At 31.2% G+C, this 19,523-nt stretch overlaps 2 protein-coding genes across 3 annotated transcripts in view; both read left to right on the top strand.

Annotated features, from left to right (window-relative positions):
• The first annotated feature begins 272 nt into the window (after positions 1 to 272).
• On the top strand, positions 273 to 11,424 carry LOC130445975 (cardioactive peptide). Its single transcript, XM_056781918.1, has 4 exons — positions 273 to 324; positions 5,709 to 5,809; positions 9,119 to 9,194; positions 9,385 to 11,424. The coding sequence occupies exons 2-4, from the start codon at positions 5,714 to 5,716 to the stop codon at positions 9,663 to 9,665; spliced, it is 453 nt and encodes a 150-aa protein (XP_056637896.1). The 5' UTR covers positions 273 to 324; positions 5,709 to 5,713; the 3' UTR covers positions 9,666 to 11,424.
• Positions 11,425 to 17,445: 6,021 nt separating this feature from the next.
• Positions 17,446 to 19,523, top strand: part of LOC130445974 (rab11 family-interacting protein 4) — a 34,446-nt gene continuing 32,368 nt past the window's right edge. Inside the window, exon 1 of one of the 2 annotated variants that reach the window (XM_056781917.1) lies at positions 17,446 to 17,740. The gene's annotated coding sequence lies outside the window, so the exon portion shown is untranslated. The remainder of the gene's footprint in view (positions 17,741 to 19,523) is intronic. The other variant, XM_056781916.1, reaches the window with a different exon arrangement.

Raw genomic sequence — 19,523 nt, 5'->3', positions numbered from 1 at the left:
GAAGATTCTAAAAGGTGACTGGCTTCAAGCTTTTGAGTTGTGGAAGCACCCGTTATAAAAAGAAATTGATGTAGAGTTTAAGTGGTTATTACTTCAAACATAAATAAAATATTTCCAAAAAATCAAAATTTATGCTGTCATATCTAAAATATTCAACATCCGGACTATTGAATGGTTCTATTGCGCAGATCAAGGCTCGGGAATGAAAAAAAAACGGGATAACAATACTTACCCACTGATTTCTATATAAAGAGCTAATTAAAACCATCGACACTGTTTAGTTATTCGTTACGTTTCGAACAGAAGCAATTTAGAGTTGATTTGGTAAGCTGATTTTTTATCCTTGAAAGTATCTAAAGTTTGGATAAGGCAAATTCGAAAATTTTATCGCTAAATATCTTTCTAATTATCTAACAATTTGTAAAATTTTATAGGTATTCGTTACTTATTAAACAGTTTTTGTAACTTAATTTTTTTTATATGATCATTGCGTCCTTTACCACTATAAAGAGATAAAGATTTTTAGCTAAAGTTTACTTATCTTAAGTTTTCAACAAAATTTTAAATTATGTAACGCAAAATATTATAACTCCTACTCCTACACTCATTGGTTCAAAATATGACATTTTCTTCATGGTTTCGGTCAATTTAGTCATGTCATCATCTCCAGGTGCTTTCCATTTTAAATTGTGCTAAATTTATTGTTTAATATTCCTCTTCTTCTTCCAACAATTATATATAAATATTCTGATACACTTCCATATCTTTTATTAACATATTTTCATTTTTATGATTCATCTGGTTTGTAGTTTCATCTTTTTTCTTTTCTCTCCAAATTGAATCATTTTTTTCTTTAGATGCCACGGTTACCATATATTTATCGATTTTTCAATGTAAGTAATATTGTTTAAACAAAAAATCAACCAGCAAATAATATCTTAAATTAGCATTTTTATTTTCAAACATTAAAATGACCAAATTATTATCCACATCTCTTTCCTCTTTCCCAAAAGATTTTTATTAACGCTGCTTGACATAATGCAATACAACGTGCAAGAAATTGCATGCAAGTCACAGTAAAAGTAAACAAATTTCTAACCTCAAATTTTATCTAATATGTTGTACCTAGTTTAACAATGAAAATAACAAAGCTAAGTTTTACGAAATTCAGTTGTTTTGTTGGGCCAATAGTAACCAGATTGCAACTTGCACGCAATAAAAATGGCTTAAAACCGATAATTATCCAACATCCTCTTTCCCCGAAGATTTTTATTAACGCTGCTTGACATAATGCAATACAACGTGCAAGAAATTGCATGCAAGTCACAGTAAAAGTAAACAAATTTCTAACCTCAAATTTTATCTAATATGTTGTACCTAGTTTAACAATGAAAATAACAAAGCTAAGTTTTACGAAATTCAGTTGTTTTGTTGAGCCAATAATAACCAGATTGCAACTGACACGCCATGAAAATGGCTTAAAACCGATAATTATCCAACAACATCCTCTTTCCCCAAAGATTTTTATTAACGCTGCTTGACATAATGCAATACAACGTGCAAGAAATTGCATGCAAGTCACAGTAAAAGTAAACAAATTTCTAACCTCAAATTTTATCTAATATGTTGTACCTAGTTTAACAATGAAAATAACAAAGCTAAGTTTTACGAAATTCAGTTGTTTTGTTGAGCCAATAATAACCAGATTGCAACTGACACGCCATGAAAATGGCTTAAAACCGATAATTATCCAACAACATCCTCTTTCCCCAAAGATTTTTATTAACGCTGCTTGACATAATGCAATACAACGTACAAGAAATTGCATGCAAGTCACAGTAAAAGTAAACAAATTTCTAACCTCAAATTTTATCTAATATGTTGTACCTAGTTTAACAATGAAAATAACAAAGCTTAGTTTTACGAAATTCAGTTGTTTTGTTGAGCCAATAGTAACCAGATTGCAACTGACACGCCATGAAAATGGCTTAAAACCGATAATTATCCAACAACATCCTCTTTCCCCAAAGATTTTTATTAACGCTGCTTGACATAATGCAATACAACGTGCAAGAAATTGCATGCAAGTCACAATAAAAGTAAACAAATTTCTAACCTCAAATTTTATCTAATATGTTGTACCTAGTTTAACAATGAAAATAACAAAGCTAAGTTTTACGAAATTCAGTTGTTTTGTTGAGCCAATAGTAACCAGATTGCAACTTGCACGCAATAAAAAAGGCTTAAAACCGATAATTATCCAAAATCCTCTTTCCCCGAAGATTTTTATTAACGCTGCTTGACATAATGCAATACAACGTGCAAGAAATTGCATGCAAGTCACAGTAAAAGTAAACAAATTTCTAACCTCAAATTTTATCTAATATGTTGTACCTAGTTTAACAATGAAAATAACAAAGCTAAGTTTTACGAAATTCAGTTGTTTTGTTGAGCCAATAGTAACCAGATTGCAACTTGCACGCAATAAAAATGGCGTAAAACCGATAATTATCCAACATCCTCTTTCCCCGAAGATTTTTATTAACGCTGCTTGACATAATGCAATACAACGTGCAAGAAATTGCATGCAAGTCACAGTAAAAGTAAACAAATTTCTAACCTCAAATTTTATCTAATATGTTGTACTTAGTTTAACAATGAAAATAACAAAGCTACGAAATTCAGTTGATTTGTTGAGACAATAGTAACCCGATTGCAACTTGCACGCAATACAAATGGCTTAAAACCGATAATGTCAAGACCTTGCATACTTTTTATCAAGAAATATTGCGTCTTGCATTGCATTGCACGTTGTATTGCATCATGTCAAGAGGCCTTTAGAGGCTAGCTAATCTTCCGTTTACAGTGATATTTCAAATTATATAGCTTAATATCTAACCTAACATTTAATTCTGAACATAAGATTGAAGAACTGTCAGCTTGTAACACATTTTTTTTGGTTAGTAGCAAATAAATCTGAACTTTCTCTTCGGTTCTTCAAATCGGCGGGTTCTATAAAAGTTACAAAATAACTTCATAAGTAACTTTTGAACCTTATAAATTGTGAAGATTTTAGGTGAAATATAAGCTGTAGAATCTTTATTTAAGTTATGGATCTCTAAAAAATTCATACCATCCAATTTCTAACAAAAAACTTTCATTTTTATCAATATAATTCAATATCAATATATTCACTTTTGAATTGATAATTATTTTATGCAGTTTAGTATCCCTTAAAAATATTATTATGCATATTTTGAAAGCTTCTATCATTGTTGTTTTTTCTCGGAACCATTTCTACACAGAGCTTTCTTATAGTAAAATCTACTCGAGTGTTTTGCTTATGAAATTTAGTGCGTCTTGTATAATTTGAACCGTTAACCGGCGGTCTTCGTGAATATCTTTGAACATTTTATGCCGACTAAAACACTCTTGAATGGCTCATACTATAATCATCAAACTCTTGGAGGAGACTTGGTACTATTATTTACAACCGTAAAGTTTTAGACAACTCAAACGTGGTCATATCAGCTTTACTGAGGTCGAGTGTTCGGGACGGCCAAAAACTGCGACTACAAACGATATAAACGAAAATTGTACTGAATGACCGTCTTATTAACGATAAAAGTTAGGCTAACTTAGGTTAGGTTAAGATAGGAAATATACAATTGAAATATTCTCATAGTTTACTTAATTGTAGTAACTAATGTGACTAATAAATGTAGAATTTCGTCATTTTAACCAAATTTTATTCCGACCTGATGGTAGCTATCAAAGAATTTAATTTCTACAAGGACAATACTTTTAGTTGAACGATTTTCAAGTATTACATATTATAGAATCCACCCCTCCTCGAATTTAAACAAGAGTAAACCCAAACACAATCAAAGCCTATAAAACGATTAGATCGTTGTAGGGGGGCGCGGGGCAATGTCACTGTAGATAGCGAACTAAGTGGCTCCCCTTCCTTCGACATAGGCAGCTTCGCATTCCAGAACCGGCGGGTATAGAGAGGGTTTCGTTGTCGTGTGTCACTGGGTGGTCATACCGTGAACAGGGACGAATTCATTTAACGCATTATTTATAAAAAGCACTAATTTGAATTTCTAAAAAATATTATTACAAAAAGGCGATTAAAATTCCGGCTTTTTGTGGTCTTCCTGCAACACTTTATAAAGTTTTTAAAGTGCACTAAAGATTGAAAAATATGGACAGGAATTGGAATCGTGACGGAAAGGATTATGAAAGGATACAACACAATATTTACTATTCTCTAAAGAAATAAAATTTGGTTTTATTGCAATGTTTTTTATTATCAAATTCTACGTCATACGCAGTGGCGGATCTAGAATTTTATTTTGAGAGAAAACGGGGGAAAATTTTGTGAAAGAACCGCCGAATCAAAATACTTTGTTTGTTGATTGTAGGCAATGTGAAGGTAACTAAGATATTACAAAAAGTATTAAAACGTTAACAGATATCATACAATTTAAAACGTGGTAGTGGAATTAAGTCATTCTTGACCTAATTCTTGGGTCATTCTTGATAATTTACGATCCGAAGAAATGAAGTATGAATATCCTCGCTAATTTCCATTTAGAACTCGTTTTCCTAAATTTTTATTTGGCAGAATTCTCACTTACATTATAATAATTAGTCCCACGTGTTGAATAGCTAATTCCAGATTTTACTTACCTACTTTATTTCTTTCCTGATGTCTTTATTATACTTCGCTACTCCGCAATATTTTCAAAAATATCCTGAACAACTTAAACATATTTTTCTACGACTGTTGAAAAATTAGTATTATGCTTGCTCGACCTTAATAATACTTATTAATCACGGCAGTCATATAAAATACTACTAAATATTTTCAATTTAGTTCTGTACAGATATAAAAGAAATTGTAAAAGTGAATTTTCCAAGATCAGATTCGAACCCGTGACTTGCAGTTTGAAGGCACGGAGCATTAACATTGCCTATCAGCGACTTTGAATGTGGTATTTTTTGACGCATGATGGCTTTTGAAACTATTTATGAATTGAAGTACCTTTGTACCTTTGAAGTTTAGTTTTTCAGTGTTTTAATATTTTATGTATAATAACGTAAATCAACATAAAATGGATATGGAAAATGAAAGTGACATTTATTTAACCCCACCAGAAAGCTGCTGAAGTTGCCTCAATAAATTTATTGCCGGAAAGTCAAGAAAAGTATATGCATATGAATTTTGAAGTGGAAACCATTGAACTTTCTAATTATCTTTATTTAAATATTTGTGCGAGCATACACCCTGACCTGGAAAGAAGATTAAGTGGTTTTTCGCGGAGTGATGTACCAGCAGCTTAATCAATAAAATTTAATGAAAAAAAATGATCATTTCGTTTGAAACTTCAACGCATCATTTGTATAGGAAAAGATGTTTATTATCACTTTTTTAATAATTTCAAAATTACATGAATCCAATTTTATAATTCTCTAACTTTATTCAACTATTTTGAAAAGTACACACAAAGAAATGAACTTATCCGGGTTTAGGAAAATGATGAACTAGTTTTAGCCAAAACTATGTTGAAGATGAGCTAGTCGATTGATTACTATATGTAATTTGTGTTTCATAACGTAAGGAAATATCAAAACATTTTTCTATTTGTTCTTCACGATTTTCCTCTTTCAAATTAAAAATCTACATTTTGTTTTTTTTTCAGAAATTATGACAATATTTTCTCCAAGATATCTTATTGTATTTTGTCATCTATTGGCTGGTATTTTATTCTCAGAAACGGAATCCATTTTTCTTCCCAGAAAGGTAAGTTTTTCTCTAATTTTGATACGAGGGTGACGCTAGATATTTGGAGATACATAGATTTTTTTAATACTATGATTTTATTTATATTCCAAGTAATTACCACCTAAATCAATTCATTTCTAAAACTGAAACCAGTCATATTTTGAGATACCGTCAAGATGATAAGTTTACTGACTCAAGAGCTGCAAGTAACTATTCGTGAATTCTGAAGCATGACTACTAGTCTACTATAGTGTTCTAATCCGGTACTAATCCTGTACTAGACCTTTATACGAAAGAAACATACGTACATAGTTTTATTTTACGTTTATCGCTATTTTGCATGGTGCTGTGGGTTTATTTTGAATCCACCGGGACTCTCCTGACAGATAGAGACACTATTCATTAACTGTGACTTTCCCTCTTCCCCAATAAAGTCTTGACGATATTCAAACTTCAAATTTCCACTCACTTTATAAGTGAAGTTTAAACATCGGTTTAAACTACAAATACCGTTTTTTTCGCGTTTGATAGATGGCGTTTACTGACGATCTTCGGTTTAAACTTTACCGTTGGTAAAGTGATTGAAGATTTCCACTTTATATTTGATGATGATGACAACAATGATGAAATTATCAAAATTGTCGACGTGCCGAAAAAACGAAAAGTTATCCGTTCTAAAGCGAATTGTCCCACATTTCTTAAACTCGATGTGGTTCTATCGAAAACATGACCTGATATGTTATTTTCATCATTGAATTCCCTTGCCAACTAGTTCCAATTTTTTCCTGTTGTTTCCCAGTTAATTTTTTTTCTATTCGTTATTGTATTTCTTAATATTGTTAACCAAAAGCACTACTTCATAGAAATTGCACGATTTTTTTATTGTTTGCTCATTTTTGTTTATAAAACTTTCTTAAACAATTCAACTTTAAAACAAATATCGGAAAATTGTTATATTTGTGACAACTAGCAGAAAAAAATATCTGTTTAACTGTAACCTGTTTCTTGGTTTAAACTAGAGTTCAAACTGTAGTTTAAACTTTAGTTCAATCTCCAGTTTTACCCTATGTTGTAAAATTGGCACTAAAACGATTAAATCAACGTTGTAAGGATCGCTCATTATAATTCGGTTTATATAGCCAATAGAACAGCAATTTGAGAATTGGTTTCCGGTTTGTTTAACCTTTGACAATTTTTACTGGTTTCTTGTGATCGAAATTTATCTTAAAAAAATGGAAAAAATACTAACACTAAGAAGCGAAGTAGCAATTTTACTCTCGAAGAGAAAAATTTACTGTCCAGACTTGCTAACAAGCAGAAAAATATGATAGAAAATAAAAAAGTTGATTGAATCTAGTATGCAAAGCATGCTCATCCCATTTCTCAAAATTATCCATATTTCAAATGAGCTATGTGCTCTTTAAACCGAACAATAACGCATCTCTTAGTCTGCCCAATATACTTTCCGCCACAATCACCACAACTAATTTCATATTTCTTTTCCAAATTTGGTATTTTATCCTCGCGGAAGGAAGTTTATTGGTGGAAATATTTAGTATAAAACAGGTAAGTTGAGTAATTAGATTATATTTTTACCTTCAGTCTCTGAAGACGATAGCTTGGTAATCGAAACGCGCCTCAGACAGTGTACTTGTGAGTGTTGGTGTGGTGGTGGTGTAGTGGTGGTGTAAACAGTGTATTCAACATTTATCACTATTGCCAACATTCCTTATCTGTAGAAGAAAAGCGCAACTGGAACTTTATCTGCAGGTTAATATTATAACCAGCCCTAACTGTGTCATTCCTTTCAATTTCACGTACATTTCTTGCTGCCATGGCATATTTATTGCACTCCATACCATTTATTACAAAAACGTAGGACACCATCGAGACAAAAAGAGAAAAAACATTTCTTTCATTTCAAGGTCTTTACCACCAAACTATTACGTGTTGTAGTAGTGATGTACGAAGTCAAAAGAGGGTAGCATATTCTTCTAGCTCTTTAGAAGTTGTGTGCTTGTCGTAATATACGATTTTTAATTTACTTAATACAAGGACGTTAACGTCCAATAAAAAACAGTATACTGATTTATAGATGTTAATAATAAACATCTAGTCGGTCGTAGCGGACTAAAATTTCTTTCCCTTAAGATATACAGTCTCTAAACTGATGTAGCCCTTCTAAAGCATCAATAAAACTAAATGTTCGGTATATTAAATGACTGTCTCAAGTTAAAATAATTTGCAGAAAAGATAGCTGAGTGTTGAGAGCATTCAGATCTTCGGATGATGGAAATCTGAACGAGTGGAAGTTAGTACATTCCATTCAATATCAATTAATACTTAGTTTTTTGCTATGTTCTTTGCCGTATTGAATGGTAAAGGGAGATTTATAGAAGAAAGGCTTGGAATAGAAAATGGGTACAGGATTATTTTATGCAAATTTGCTTACTACTATTCTCTAAAGATGACTTTGTTCGCATTAGGTAAATCGTTTCAAATTTCTTGACACTGACACTGTCTACGAGTGCTCCATCGTTTAAATGACATTGCTGACTTTCAAACTTTGCTTTTTACTATTTTTTTTTTATGTCAATTATAAAAATAAAACACCACAGCAGAAATCGGTGTAATAACGCGAAAAATATTTACATAATAAAAACCAAGTTGTAAACAAAACAATACCACCAATAGAGACTGATCTAACGTATTTGGTATTCATAACCTCACAAAAATACGGAATTAAACTAAGAAGTTGAAAGTAGGCCAACTCTTTAATTTTAATTTATTGTTAATTTTCTGCTTGAATTACAAGTACCAAAGCAGTGTCTTTCAACTAGTAATTTAATTTGTTAATTGAATGATAATTTTTAATTTTGACTGCATAAACCAAGCTTCAAATACGAAATAATTTACTAATACCTTCGGTTGTATCGTAATAAGTGGGAACAAGACAGGAGTGATCGACGATATTAATAATTATTAATCACTAAAAATAATAAAAACATCTGTTTACACAAATCGAGAAAATCACAAAAACGAAAACAATGGCAGAAAATGACGAATCAAAGTAAATGAGTAAGAGCGTTTTTTAAAATTTGACAGTTTTTCCAATAAGTGGAATAATCTCCTAATAAAAGAATTAGGTTAGCATTTAAATTATATCTCCCAATACAAAATACTAAAATAAAAACTGTGAAATCTCTTTTCAAAAACAAATTCTCTTACAAGCATGTAGGCTATTACGTTTTGAATGTAATTTATAAAAGTAGAATCAAACATCCGGCGTTCGTAATTATTGAATAAACAATTTTTTATTTATTTCAGGGAGATTATCCTTACCTTACAAGAGAAAGGGTATTTATTGAACCTAACAAACGACCGTTTTGTAATGCTTTCACAGGTTAGTTTAAATCTAGAATGAAGTAGTCAATATTTTCTAGTTTTATAATTTTATTTAATTACAATCATACAGGAACTTCATTTGTAATCAATTTCTAAAAATTATCGATGATATTTCTAGCACAGAACACATCCTAAGTGTGATATGTTCTGTGATTTCTAGTGTCTGAATAAAAATTGATGTATTACAGGTTGCGGACGTAAACGTTCAAATTTACCAGCTCTGACCTCTCAAGGCGAAGAGATGGACGAATCGATCAACAGTCTTCTAGAATTAAGCGCGGAGCCTGCAGTCGAAGACCTCTCGCGACAAATTATGTCCGAAGCTAAACTTTGGGAAGCCATTCAAGAAGCAAACGTCGAATTAAAGAGGCGTAAACAAAAACAGGCAACAGATGGCGCTCTGAACGACGAGGCGGTTCCTGCACGAAGTGCAACGGCTAGTTGCGCGTTACCACCATGTTACATATAATTATAGATTTCTTTTATATGTTAAATTTAAGGTTTAAAATCTGTGGGAACATCTATATAATCCCATTTTGTCTAAATGACGTCTATAAAATTTATAAATCGTCGGGATTTCGATTCAATATATGCAAATAGGTTAGAACATAATAGATACGTAGTTTTGAAAACAATTAACAGCTAAACTTTCTGCTATTTCTTGAATAATTGTTTTTAGAATTAAAAAAATGATTAATCTCTATAACTAAATTAAATATATTGAAATAGTCCTTTAATTTATTTATATTCAATTTGGGAAAGGCGAAAAAAGCAGAGGAGTCAATTATAGTTAAGTTAAATCCACGTTTGTTAAATTCTTTGTCCTCCGGCCGCCATGCTGAAAAAGAGGTGGCGGTGAAAAAGAGGTGGCACTTTTCTAAGCCATATCAGGATAATTATTTATCACGCATAATATTTGTTAAACATTTTTATTGTGAAATTAAATATCTAGAATATCAATGACTTTAATAAAAATGATGCAAGGATAAGAGAAAATTTACGAGTACTTAAGGTTGCCATACACGTTACGGTTCACCGGAGAGGTTCACCTATGCAACTAGCGTGTATGATTTTAGAATAATGTAAATCTCAGATTTCTGGAAAATTCTAATAGATTGTTGAATTAAAAACATTTAAAATAAAAGCTCGACTATAAAAATACTCTGATGTAATGTTGTTGTAAAATGTTCTAAAGAAAATTTGTTCTTGAATTTATTTCCATTAATAACTTTGTTATTTTTATTTTTTCGACCGCTCACTATACTCCAATAGGTTACAGGGTTTTGCAAAACACTCATACATTTTGTAACTAAATTCCCCGTGTACTTCCATAGCTGCTTTCAAAGTTTTTTGCCACTAAAATGGGGAAAGTTGAGGTAAATCGACACTGAAATGTGTGAGGTTAGTTTTTTCCAATGCACTTTGTAGAAAACTGAACAGATCTAGAATTGAATAGTGTTTTGTTCTCAAAAAGTTTGAATAAAATCCAGAAGAGTCGCACTTTTCGATGACGATGAAGAAATCTTTGAATTGAAGAAGTGCAAGATGCCTTTGGATCTAATGTGTACCACTAGTACTTTCTACCTTAACTGTTGTTACTCCTAGGTGTTTGATAAAGATACTTTGCTTGAGCTGCATGCTTACACATTACTAAATATTCATATCATATTGTGTGCACTGCTTGAGTACTTTTACGATAGATGGGTTCAGTGTTAAAACGATTTGTAATACAGTAACTTAGATATTTTGAAATTGTAAATTTGCTGGGTGTCTTTAATGAAGTGAATATTATGAGGCAGGTGGCTAAATATAACTAATTGATATATGACAGTTGATAACGAACATAAATAGCCGGCATTAGATAAAAACGTTTCTTACTTTCTGAACAGCCCTCGTACTTAAAAAGTGTTGGTGTCGTAGTTTATGGACTGCTCTTTTGAGAGTTGTGATAATAATTATCATTTCCAAGACTTCTCATCATTTTTAAACAGTAAAATATGTACTGGGGTGAAATAAATTCGCCGTATTTCAATGGCAAAAAATTATAAGATTCTTGGTCGTTCTATTGGTTTTTCGAACAAGTAATTTATAGAAAACATTCAAAAAATATCGAAATGTAGAATTTTTATCCATATCTTTCAAATAATAAATGATTATTGATTTTGAAAATTTGTAAAATTTAAGTATATAACCTATAGTATGTAATTAAAGTAGCATTTAATTTAAAATGTGGCAAATTTTATTTATTTATTTCCCCTGAAATACCTTTACACGTTAAAATTATTCATTTTAAGTACAAAAAATTCGTGAATTTAGATATGGAATCAGGTTATATTCACGATAGAATTAATGTGTATAAGGTTGTCCTCATGTTATAATTAGTTATAATTGGCGTAGCAGCCCTAATTATTCAAGGAAATCTAAAAAAAATAGTTTTCTCCAAAGGATGAAGTGTGAAATACAGATATTGATACGTTAACTACCAATACACACGAAGTAACCGGAAAAAAATTAAACTCAAGAGTGACTGAAGTTCCCAACTTATTAGTGATATGGCTCTGCACACACAGGAGACTTAATTGTGACCGAAACCTGACTGACCCAAAATTTAACAATAGTCCGCATTTTCTTAATAAATAATATATATTAGAACAACATATTCATTTCCTCATTTTAACAAAGTGCTAGGAGCTATTCTACATTCCCCCTTTTCCAGTTTAACCATAAAAACAATAAATTACCTTACGTCGAACCAAACAATCCAGTGTTTGCAAATGTACGATCATATTCGTCCATCTTTGGAATATTGGTCGCACATTTGGAGCTCGGTTCCCAAGCATACTCCGACGATGCTCCAATCATCACAGAAGAGAACAATTGGAGTTATAGGCGGTCCAAAATTCACCAGAAACTTGGACAGTATAGATCAGGGATGGGGAAACTTTTTTCTTCGCGTTAGCTGCGAAGTAAAAGGTTGCTCTTTGTGACATGTGGAACAGTTTTTGTTTCTGCATGACTTCATCATAAGCCGGTTCCATTTGAGATGCTGAATTGTTAACAATGGAAAAAGAAGGTCATCTGAAAGCCTATTACGAAGACAATTTTTACTTAGTTTCATTATTGAAAACGTTTGTTAGCACAAATAGCTTGTACCAAACGTAGCCAGTATTTTCTGGGCATGGGCAACTATATTTGGGTACTGTGTCCTAGATAAAGACTTATAAAATTCCAATTTGCTGGTGTTGCTTCAAATGAGTAGCGCGTTCGACGACAGACGCACCTACTCGAGCTTCATTTTCGGTTTTCGCTCATATCCCCTGTCCACGCTCGCACATATTGTTTGATGGTCGCGGACCGGATTTCAACGCTTTGCGGGACGTAGTTTCCCGATCTCTGGTATAAAGCATAGAAGGAAGATCGATAACCTGACTCTGTTTTACCACGTCAGATGCTCTTACGAGTTGTCCAACGTAATCCCACTTAGAACATTATTTGTTGGACCTACTCGACAGACGGGTCTCATGAATACCGAGATCGCTTGCAGACGCCCAGAACGTCAATACAAGAATATCTCTAGACGGCAGGCACCACTCGAACTACTTCATGTAATAGGAATCACTCGCTTGTGCTTGCTTTTTACATAAAAAATAACAAATATAGTTCCAAGAAACAAAAATAAAAAATAACTAGAATGAAGTCAGTAATTTTACTAGAACGAAATACTAATCTGTTGAAGTGACAAAAATTATGTTGTCGTGATCAGTCTGAGAACAAAATAACCTTCAACCATTGAATAAACAGGGGGAGGTCTAGGAGGTCTATAGTTACCCATTCACATACAAAGGTACTGCGAACTGGTAAGTGATTTGTGCGTTAGAAATAAGCTGTTTTGAGTTAATTTGTGTCCATTCGGCTTAATGGTGTAAATACTTTAAGGTTTGTTTCCAAATGACGATTCTGGCATCGTCACGACCCGATTCATAAACTGATTTAACTATTTTTGTGCTCGAATTACGCTGTTTCCAAATGATCCCGTAAAATGTCAAGTTAGAACAGTTTAAAGGTTCATTCATATCATGATCGGATTAACTCCGAAATCGTAAGATTTTTCAATACCTAAACTGTCGATTTCTCTATAAACTAGAAGTAAAATGTACTCTCTTATCGTTTCAGCAGTCTACGAGTGTTGTATGAAAAGTTTCCGACCTAACAAAGAAACGAGACATAATAATTTTTATTTTCCAACATAATTTCCTCTTAAGTATATACACTTGATTCAGCTATGTAATAACCACTTTAAATAATAGATACCGTCTGTTTCCTCGTTTACTTATGATATAATTTCCACGTTTAATGAAAATCTCTCTCTTGCAAGTAAAACTTTAAAGTTAGGAAACAGGAGATGTGAGTGGGGCCAGATTTGGTGAATGTGATGGGTGATCAACAAACTCGAAGTGTAATTCGTGAATTTTCACCATGGTAACCACCGAAGTATGAGAAGGTGCGTTGTCCTGAAGGAAAATAACTTTCTTTTTCTTCAAATATGGTCTGTGTTTTGTAATTTCTCCCATTTAGCAAGCAATCATGCGTAGTACTCTCCTGTTCACCTTTTTGAATACAATTTCATGATTGTCCCAAAAAAAACGGTTACCACCCCTTTTCCTAGCAATAAAACCACCCGTACCTTTTTAGGAGCAAGTTCTACCTTCGCAGCTCACTGTCTTGGCTGTTTATTCGTTACTGGAGTGAAGTGGTAGATTCAAGTTCCATCTGTAGTTATCAGTGCAAAAAATTCAATCCATTTAATTTAGACCGCGTCAATGGGGTCTGGGAAATGGTCAAGCGAATGTGTTTTCGATCCAAAATGAGTAAACACATGCATAATTCTTTGGTATAAAGCAAATGCGCTTTTTTGATACGCCGATAACCTTTTCTATCTCGAACCTTAATCCGAAGGTTGTCTAGTACTTGAGGAACATTTTTCAAGATATCGCTGGTTGTCGAAGTCTTTTACCGTCCCAAATACTCATCGTCAGGCATGTTTGAATTCAATTACCCTAAATTTCACGGTTGTAAATGATGATATACAGTCTACCTATACAGCGTCCAGCTCCTCTCTTTTTTCCATTTTATATTGTTCAACAGGAGTTAAGAGTCCAAAATTGTTGAAATTTGTGTGAGAATCTATCAACAAATGCGAAAAGTTATTTCTCAACATACATTCTTAAATGCTGAGTGGTGGTCGGGAACTTTTTAGATAACCCTCGTATAAGGAATCATACAGGGATTTTAATATTTGTTGTAGGTATGGGTGTACAAAAAAAACGACACGGAAGTTGCAAGTAACTGCACGTATTATATTCAAATACAATATTATTGATGATTTATTGATTAAACACGATTTGTCATTCGTTCCAACTTCCTTAGTTATTTCATCAACAACGTTTTTTTATATGCTGATGTATGTATATTACTTAACCAACACTTTTTTCAACATATTATTTAACATTATTAAATAGTGATCTTTCCTAATTGGAATCTTTAAACCTTTTGATGAACATTCTTAAAAATCATATCTAGAATGTTGAACTGATTTGTTTGTCCTATATTTAACCACGATCATCTAAATACATTCGTTTTCTATTTGTTTTCGTATTTGCCTGTAATATTTCACATCGATGTTTAGTTCAAACCAAAAAATTCAATGATTGTTTTATCTTTTGCCGTTAATGAAAATTTTTAAAGAAGCCTACTTTATTTCCATAATATACATATAAGCATCCTTTATATTTTAAATAAATATTCATAATCTTCCTTTTATATGGAAATATTTCGACAAATTAGTGTTATTTTCTATACGTAAACCGTGAGAAACGGAATTTCAAAACTCACTCACTTCCCCCAATCTAGTTATTAGTCATAGCTTGGAATCTTGGAATTTGGTATTCAGAGACCCTTCAATATCCAAACGAAAGTGACTAGTAGCCGACTAGATGTTATTTTAAGCGACAGCAGCAGTGCTAATTTTTTCTTTTTGAGTTCTTGTTATTGTTTTATCAAAATTTAGAAGAAGTTCTTGTCAGTATTAATTTGAAAATGGACTCAGATAATATTCCAAGTACTAGCAGACATTATTCGGTTCCCAGAAAAAAGAAGCTCTGTTTCTGTATCGTCTACAGAGACGCAAAACGTTCTGAATTTGTATAACCAAGTCTCAAATAATGAACCGGAGACAATCGAGGATGCCATTGAGTTTAAAATTGTAAAAAAGGTGGATAAGTTATCGAAAATTTTCGTCTATTGTGGTTTCTTCATTTTTAATTTACAGAAACAACTGAGATCTTATCATCGTTTTAAAATTTGTTTCACCAACAAATTCAAAACTTTATGTACCTAAAATTCTTTTATAAACGTAGTTACCGACCTTGAAATTCTTTGTAGATTTAATTTTACAATTTTACCGTTTATCTATTAGGTAAATTATTACTTAGTTTGTCTATACTGGATATACTTTAGTATATCTAGTATTTTATGTCATCGCTTCCAATCTAATAATTTTTTTAGTGATTTCTAGTAGTGTGATACAGGTTTCCTAAAATGGTCTTCCTAGTTTACAAACAAGGTATAGTTCTGTCTCAGAAATGAAGTATGAATCTATTTTTTTCCATAATTACAATGTGTGTCTATATTCTAATCCTCTTCAGCGACGCCTTTCAGTTATCCAGCAGTTAAGTGATTTCGATATATTCCTTGTATCTAGTTTGTGCTTAAATTGCAAAAGATTTTTGAGCATTAGTTTTAACTGTGGTGCTCAAGTGTTTAGATATTAAATCTATCAAATATAAGTTAGTACTTTTCAAGATTGCAAAGTGATAACCAGTGACAGCTGTAAGATATAAGTACAAACTTATAGTTTTAGGTGAAGCTGACCACGTTTCGTTAGATGAAAAGAGCTTCAGTCAGAATCCTGCTCAATTTCCACCAGTTCCCAATATAGACATTGTTGCAAGATAGGTTCAAAGTCTTGTCTATAATATTACCAAACACTATAGACATTGCAGTTAAATACATCTTATAAAATATACCATAAAATTTAGCTAACTTACTAACTCCATTAGTAATAGTAATCACCGAGGTAATTACCTACTTTTTTCATGAAACGAATATTTCTGTACTCATTTCTTTGTTCGTACCAACAAAACCAGAGAGAATTTCGCACTTCTCTATGTAGTAACTCTTTAAGAAGACCTTTCCCAATAGAACTGAAAATAGCAAGGTCTAAAAACGAAGAAATAATTTTATAAAGCAAATAAATTGGCACACAGAAGCTAACGGCAAAAGAATTTGTTCACCTCATGGCGGCCATTTTTAAATGAGCCGAAAAATTCGTTAAATTCCTCAATAGTATAAACGGATAAAACATTGATTACAAACTGACTGTTATCAAAATTATTCATTAGTTTGAATCATCATATAGTACAAATTCCATTCAACATATTTTTCATGAATAGTCAATAATACAATAACAAAATAAAAACGCAAATGAATTTTAATTTATAAAGATCAATAAGTTTGTAACAAAACATTATCATTAATATAATTATACTGCATCCTATTGGGAAAAATTATCTAATTTCTTCAACTCGTAGAATATCGGTTGAGTAGACACATCCATTCCGATTACAGGTGAAATGCTGATATTTTAACCTGCGCACAGGATGTATCTGTTAACTCGGCAAACAAATTTTCATTCTATCTTCTTCAACTGTACGTTATCTCTGTTGTTTGGAGGTGTGTTGTTATTTGATATTTCGCATCATATTACGCTGTTGCCGTTTCTAAATATTGGTCGTGAAATACATAACTTCATAGTATATTTGTTTCACAAAGTAGGTAAAAATAACATATATCAAATTATATCTAAGCTAGTGCAATAAAATTGTTTATACCCTTAGGCTTTTAGATGAATCAAATGAACATTTCAGGGACTAAATTTGATATTCCAATTAAATTTAACCTGTTCAATATTTTATATTCTGTTACTATTCCTATTTAATAGTTTATACTTATATTCATCATAAATGTTTATTTATCATTATAGGTTTATATTGTTAGTATGTAGTTATATATATAGAAACAATAATATCTCTAGAAATTGGACTTAATAAGGGGTAATTTATGAGTACTTTACTTATTATTACGGTAATAATAGTTTTGTTGATTTCACATAAATTCGAGCATTTTTACCTTTCCTTATAATTTCAGTTCGTGTGAAAGAGGAAACATTGGCAACATCGCTTCAGTTGCCAAGTAAGTAGTTGTAGTTTCTCCTATCTTCGTAGAAGATGTCAGGTGCGATTTTGTTATGATTTTATTTATTTGAAATGGTCTTTTAATAAATAGTGTTAACATTTGATGAAATATGTGACTGTGATTGTCGTGAATAATCTTTTGATATTAAATTTATGTGTATAGGTATCGTTCAGAAACCTATATCCTTGAAATAAAAAAATTCAACACATTGCTACCTGTTTATTTTAAAAGGTAAGTAGTTTCCGTAAAATACCTATGGTTATTTTCCTAATGAATTCTGTAAATATTATTTCAACTCGATTTAACAACTTACAAATGTAAATTAATTGCTATATCCAAGCCTAGGAATTCTTGTGATACAGATAATTGTAAAGTAATAGAAATTTGTGTTTGGTTAATGGTTTTGAAATGCTTTCACAAGGTTTTTATTATACGGAGGTGCAAAAAGTTAATAACCATGTTGTAATTCATAACAATCTTATTACTTTTTGATTTAACAATATATCTGAAGAGAAAAACTAATTTATTATAATGCTTAACACTTTAAAACATTAATTTTTTTAAATACATTCGTAGAAATATAACAATAAATGAAAATTTCCTGTTGTAGTTAAAATTTTATTTAACAATAATACTTAAATATTTATGATAAACCTTAGTGTCATTGTTTGGATGTATTTGATGAGATTTATGTTTATCTTAAATGATCATTAACATGTTTATTTCACGTCTATATTAATTTTATAGAATTTATAGAAATCTAGCTACTACTATAATTAACTTCTTCCCTATCACTGATATTGACATGGTTGTTGAAGTCTATTTTGAATATCTTTTAAACAACTACTTTCACATTATAAGTTCATCCTTGTTTGAAACTTCAATAGCCTGTTTTTTTTTAAATAATTGTGTCTCATGTGAGTTTCCCAAAGTTTTTAGTACATTTTTAATTAAAAATACCACTATAACATATTTTTCAAGATTTCACTATCTAATACCTAAATTATATGATGTTTTAAATTTTGGCAGAACTAAATTTATATCATGTATGTGGATAGTACTTACATATAAGTACAAAAGAGATGATAATTGTTTTAGCCTTGCTTGGCACAATACAGATCTAATTTGGAATAAAAATAAATCAGATAAGGTGATAATATATTTTTTATATTATTAGACGTTATTTTGAAGTAAATTATTTATGTAGAATTGCTAAACTGAACATTTGCATGAGCACTGCAGAGCGAACCAACATTTAGTTTAAGGTTATTAATGAGGCTAATGAAGTGAAATAGTGAAAATGAAAGCAAAAAAAGGAAACTAAGAATTATAGTGGTAATTAATATGAAAGTCAAATTAAGTATCTAATAAAAAAAGTTAGGATTCCAATAATATTTGAACTTAAAACTGCCTCTATACATTCTTTACTTATAATGTATAGATATAGAGTGACACAATTATTTATACTAGTAATCCAGTTACATAGATATGGCACTAATTTGTCTATTTCTACTGTTTTTTTTTTTAATAACCTTTATTCGCAATAATTTATAATTGTAATTTATCCACATTAATGAAATCACTTTAATACGCTAGAGGAATATGGATATTGGCAGACATTTCATCAGTATTGGTTTCAGAACTCATAATGCCTGTCAAAACTCTAGCATCAAAATATGTCTTCTTTTGAAAAGAACAATTATTATCAAGAAAACTTTCTTGATTTATCTACCTTCCTAGATATACAATTCTTTCTATAACTTTCTGTTTCTCAATTCTCCATATTATAATAACATATATAGTTATTTAGGTAGCCTTGTTGTACAGATAGGGCAATAATGTGTCTCAAATCTACTGTTTCCTTTCAAAAAATTACCTTTATCCACAATTATTTGACAATTGATATTTTATTCACACTAATGAACCATATAAAGCAATAATGGAATAACAAAATCATTTTAATCCACTAGAGAAATAATAAAATCACATTTTACTTACTTATGATATTAACACA

The sequence above is a fragment of the Diorhabda sublineata genome, chromosome 6 (assembly GCF_026230105.1).
Source record: "Diorhabda sublineata isolate icDioSubl1.1 chromosome 6, icDioSubl1.1, whole genome shotgun sequence".
Classification (NCBI taxonomy): domain Eukaryota; kingdom Metazoa; phylum Arthropoda; class Insecta; order Coleoptera; family Chrysomelidae; genus Diorhabda; species Diorhabda sublineata.
This window is presented reverse-complemented; position numbering and strand designations above follow the sequence as displayed.

What these genes read in the sequence shown, in the direction of transcription:
- LOC130445975 (XM_056781918.1), top strand. Translation starts at nt 5,714, where the DNA reads ATGACAATATTTTCTCCAAGATATCTTATTGTATTTTGTCATCTATTG. An exon ending in CCATTTTTCTTCCCAGAAAG is followed by an intron (nt 5,810 to 9,118) that starts GTAAGTTTTTCT and finishes TATTTATTTCAG; the next exon opens with GGAGATTATCCTTACCTTAC. An exon ending in GTTTTGTAATGCTTTCACAG is followed by an intron (nt 9,195 to 9,384) that starts GTTAGTTTAAAT and finishes GATGTATTACAG; the next exon opens with GTTGCGGACGTAAACGTTCA.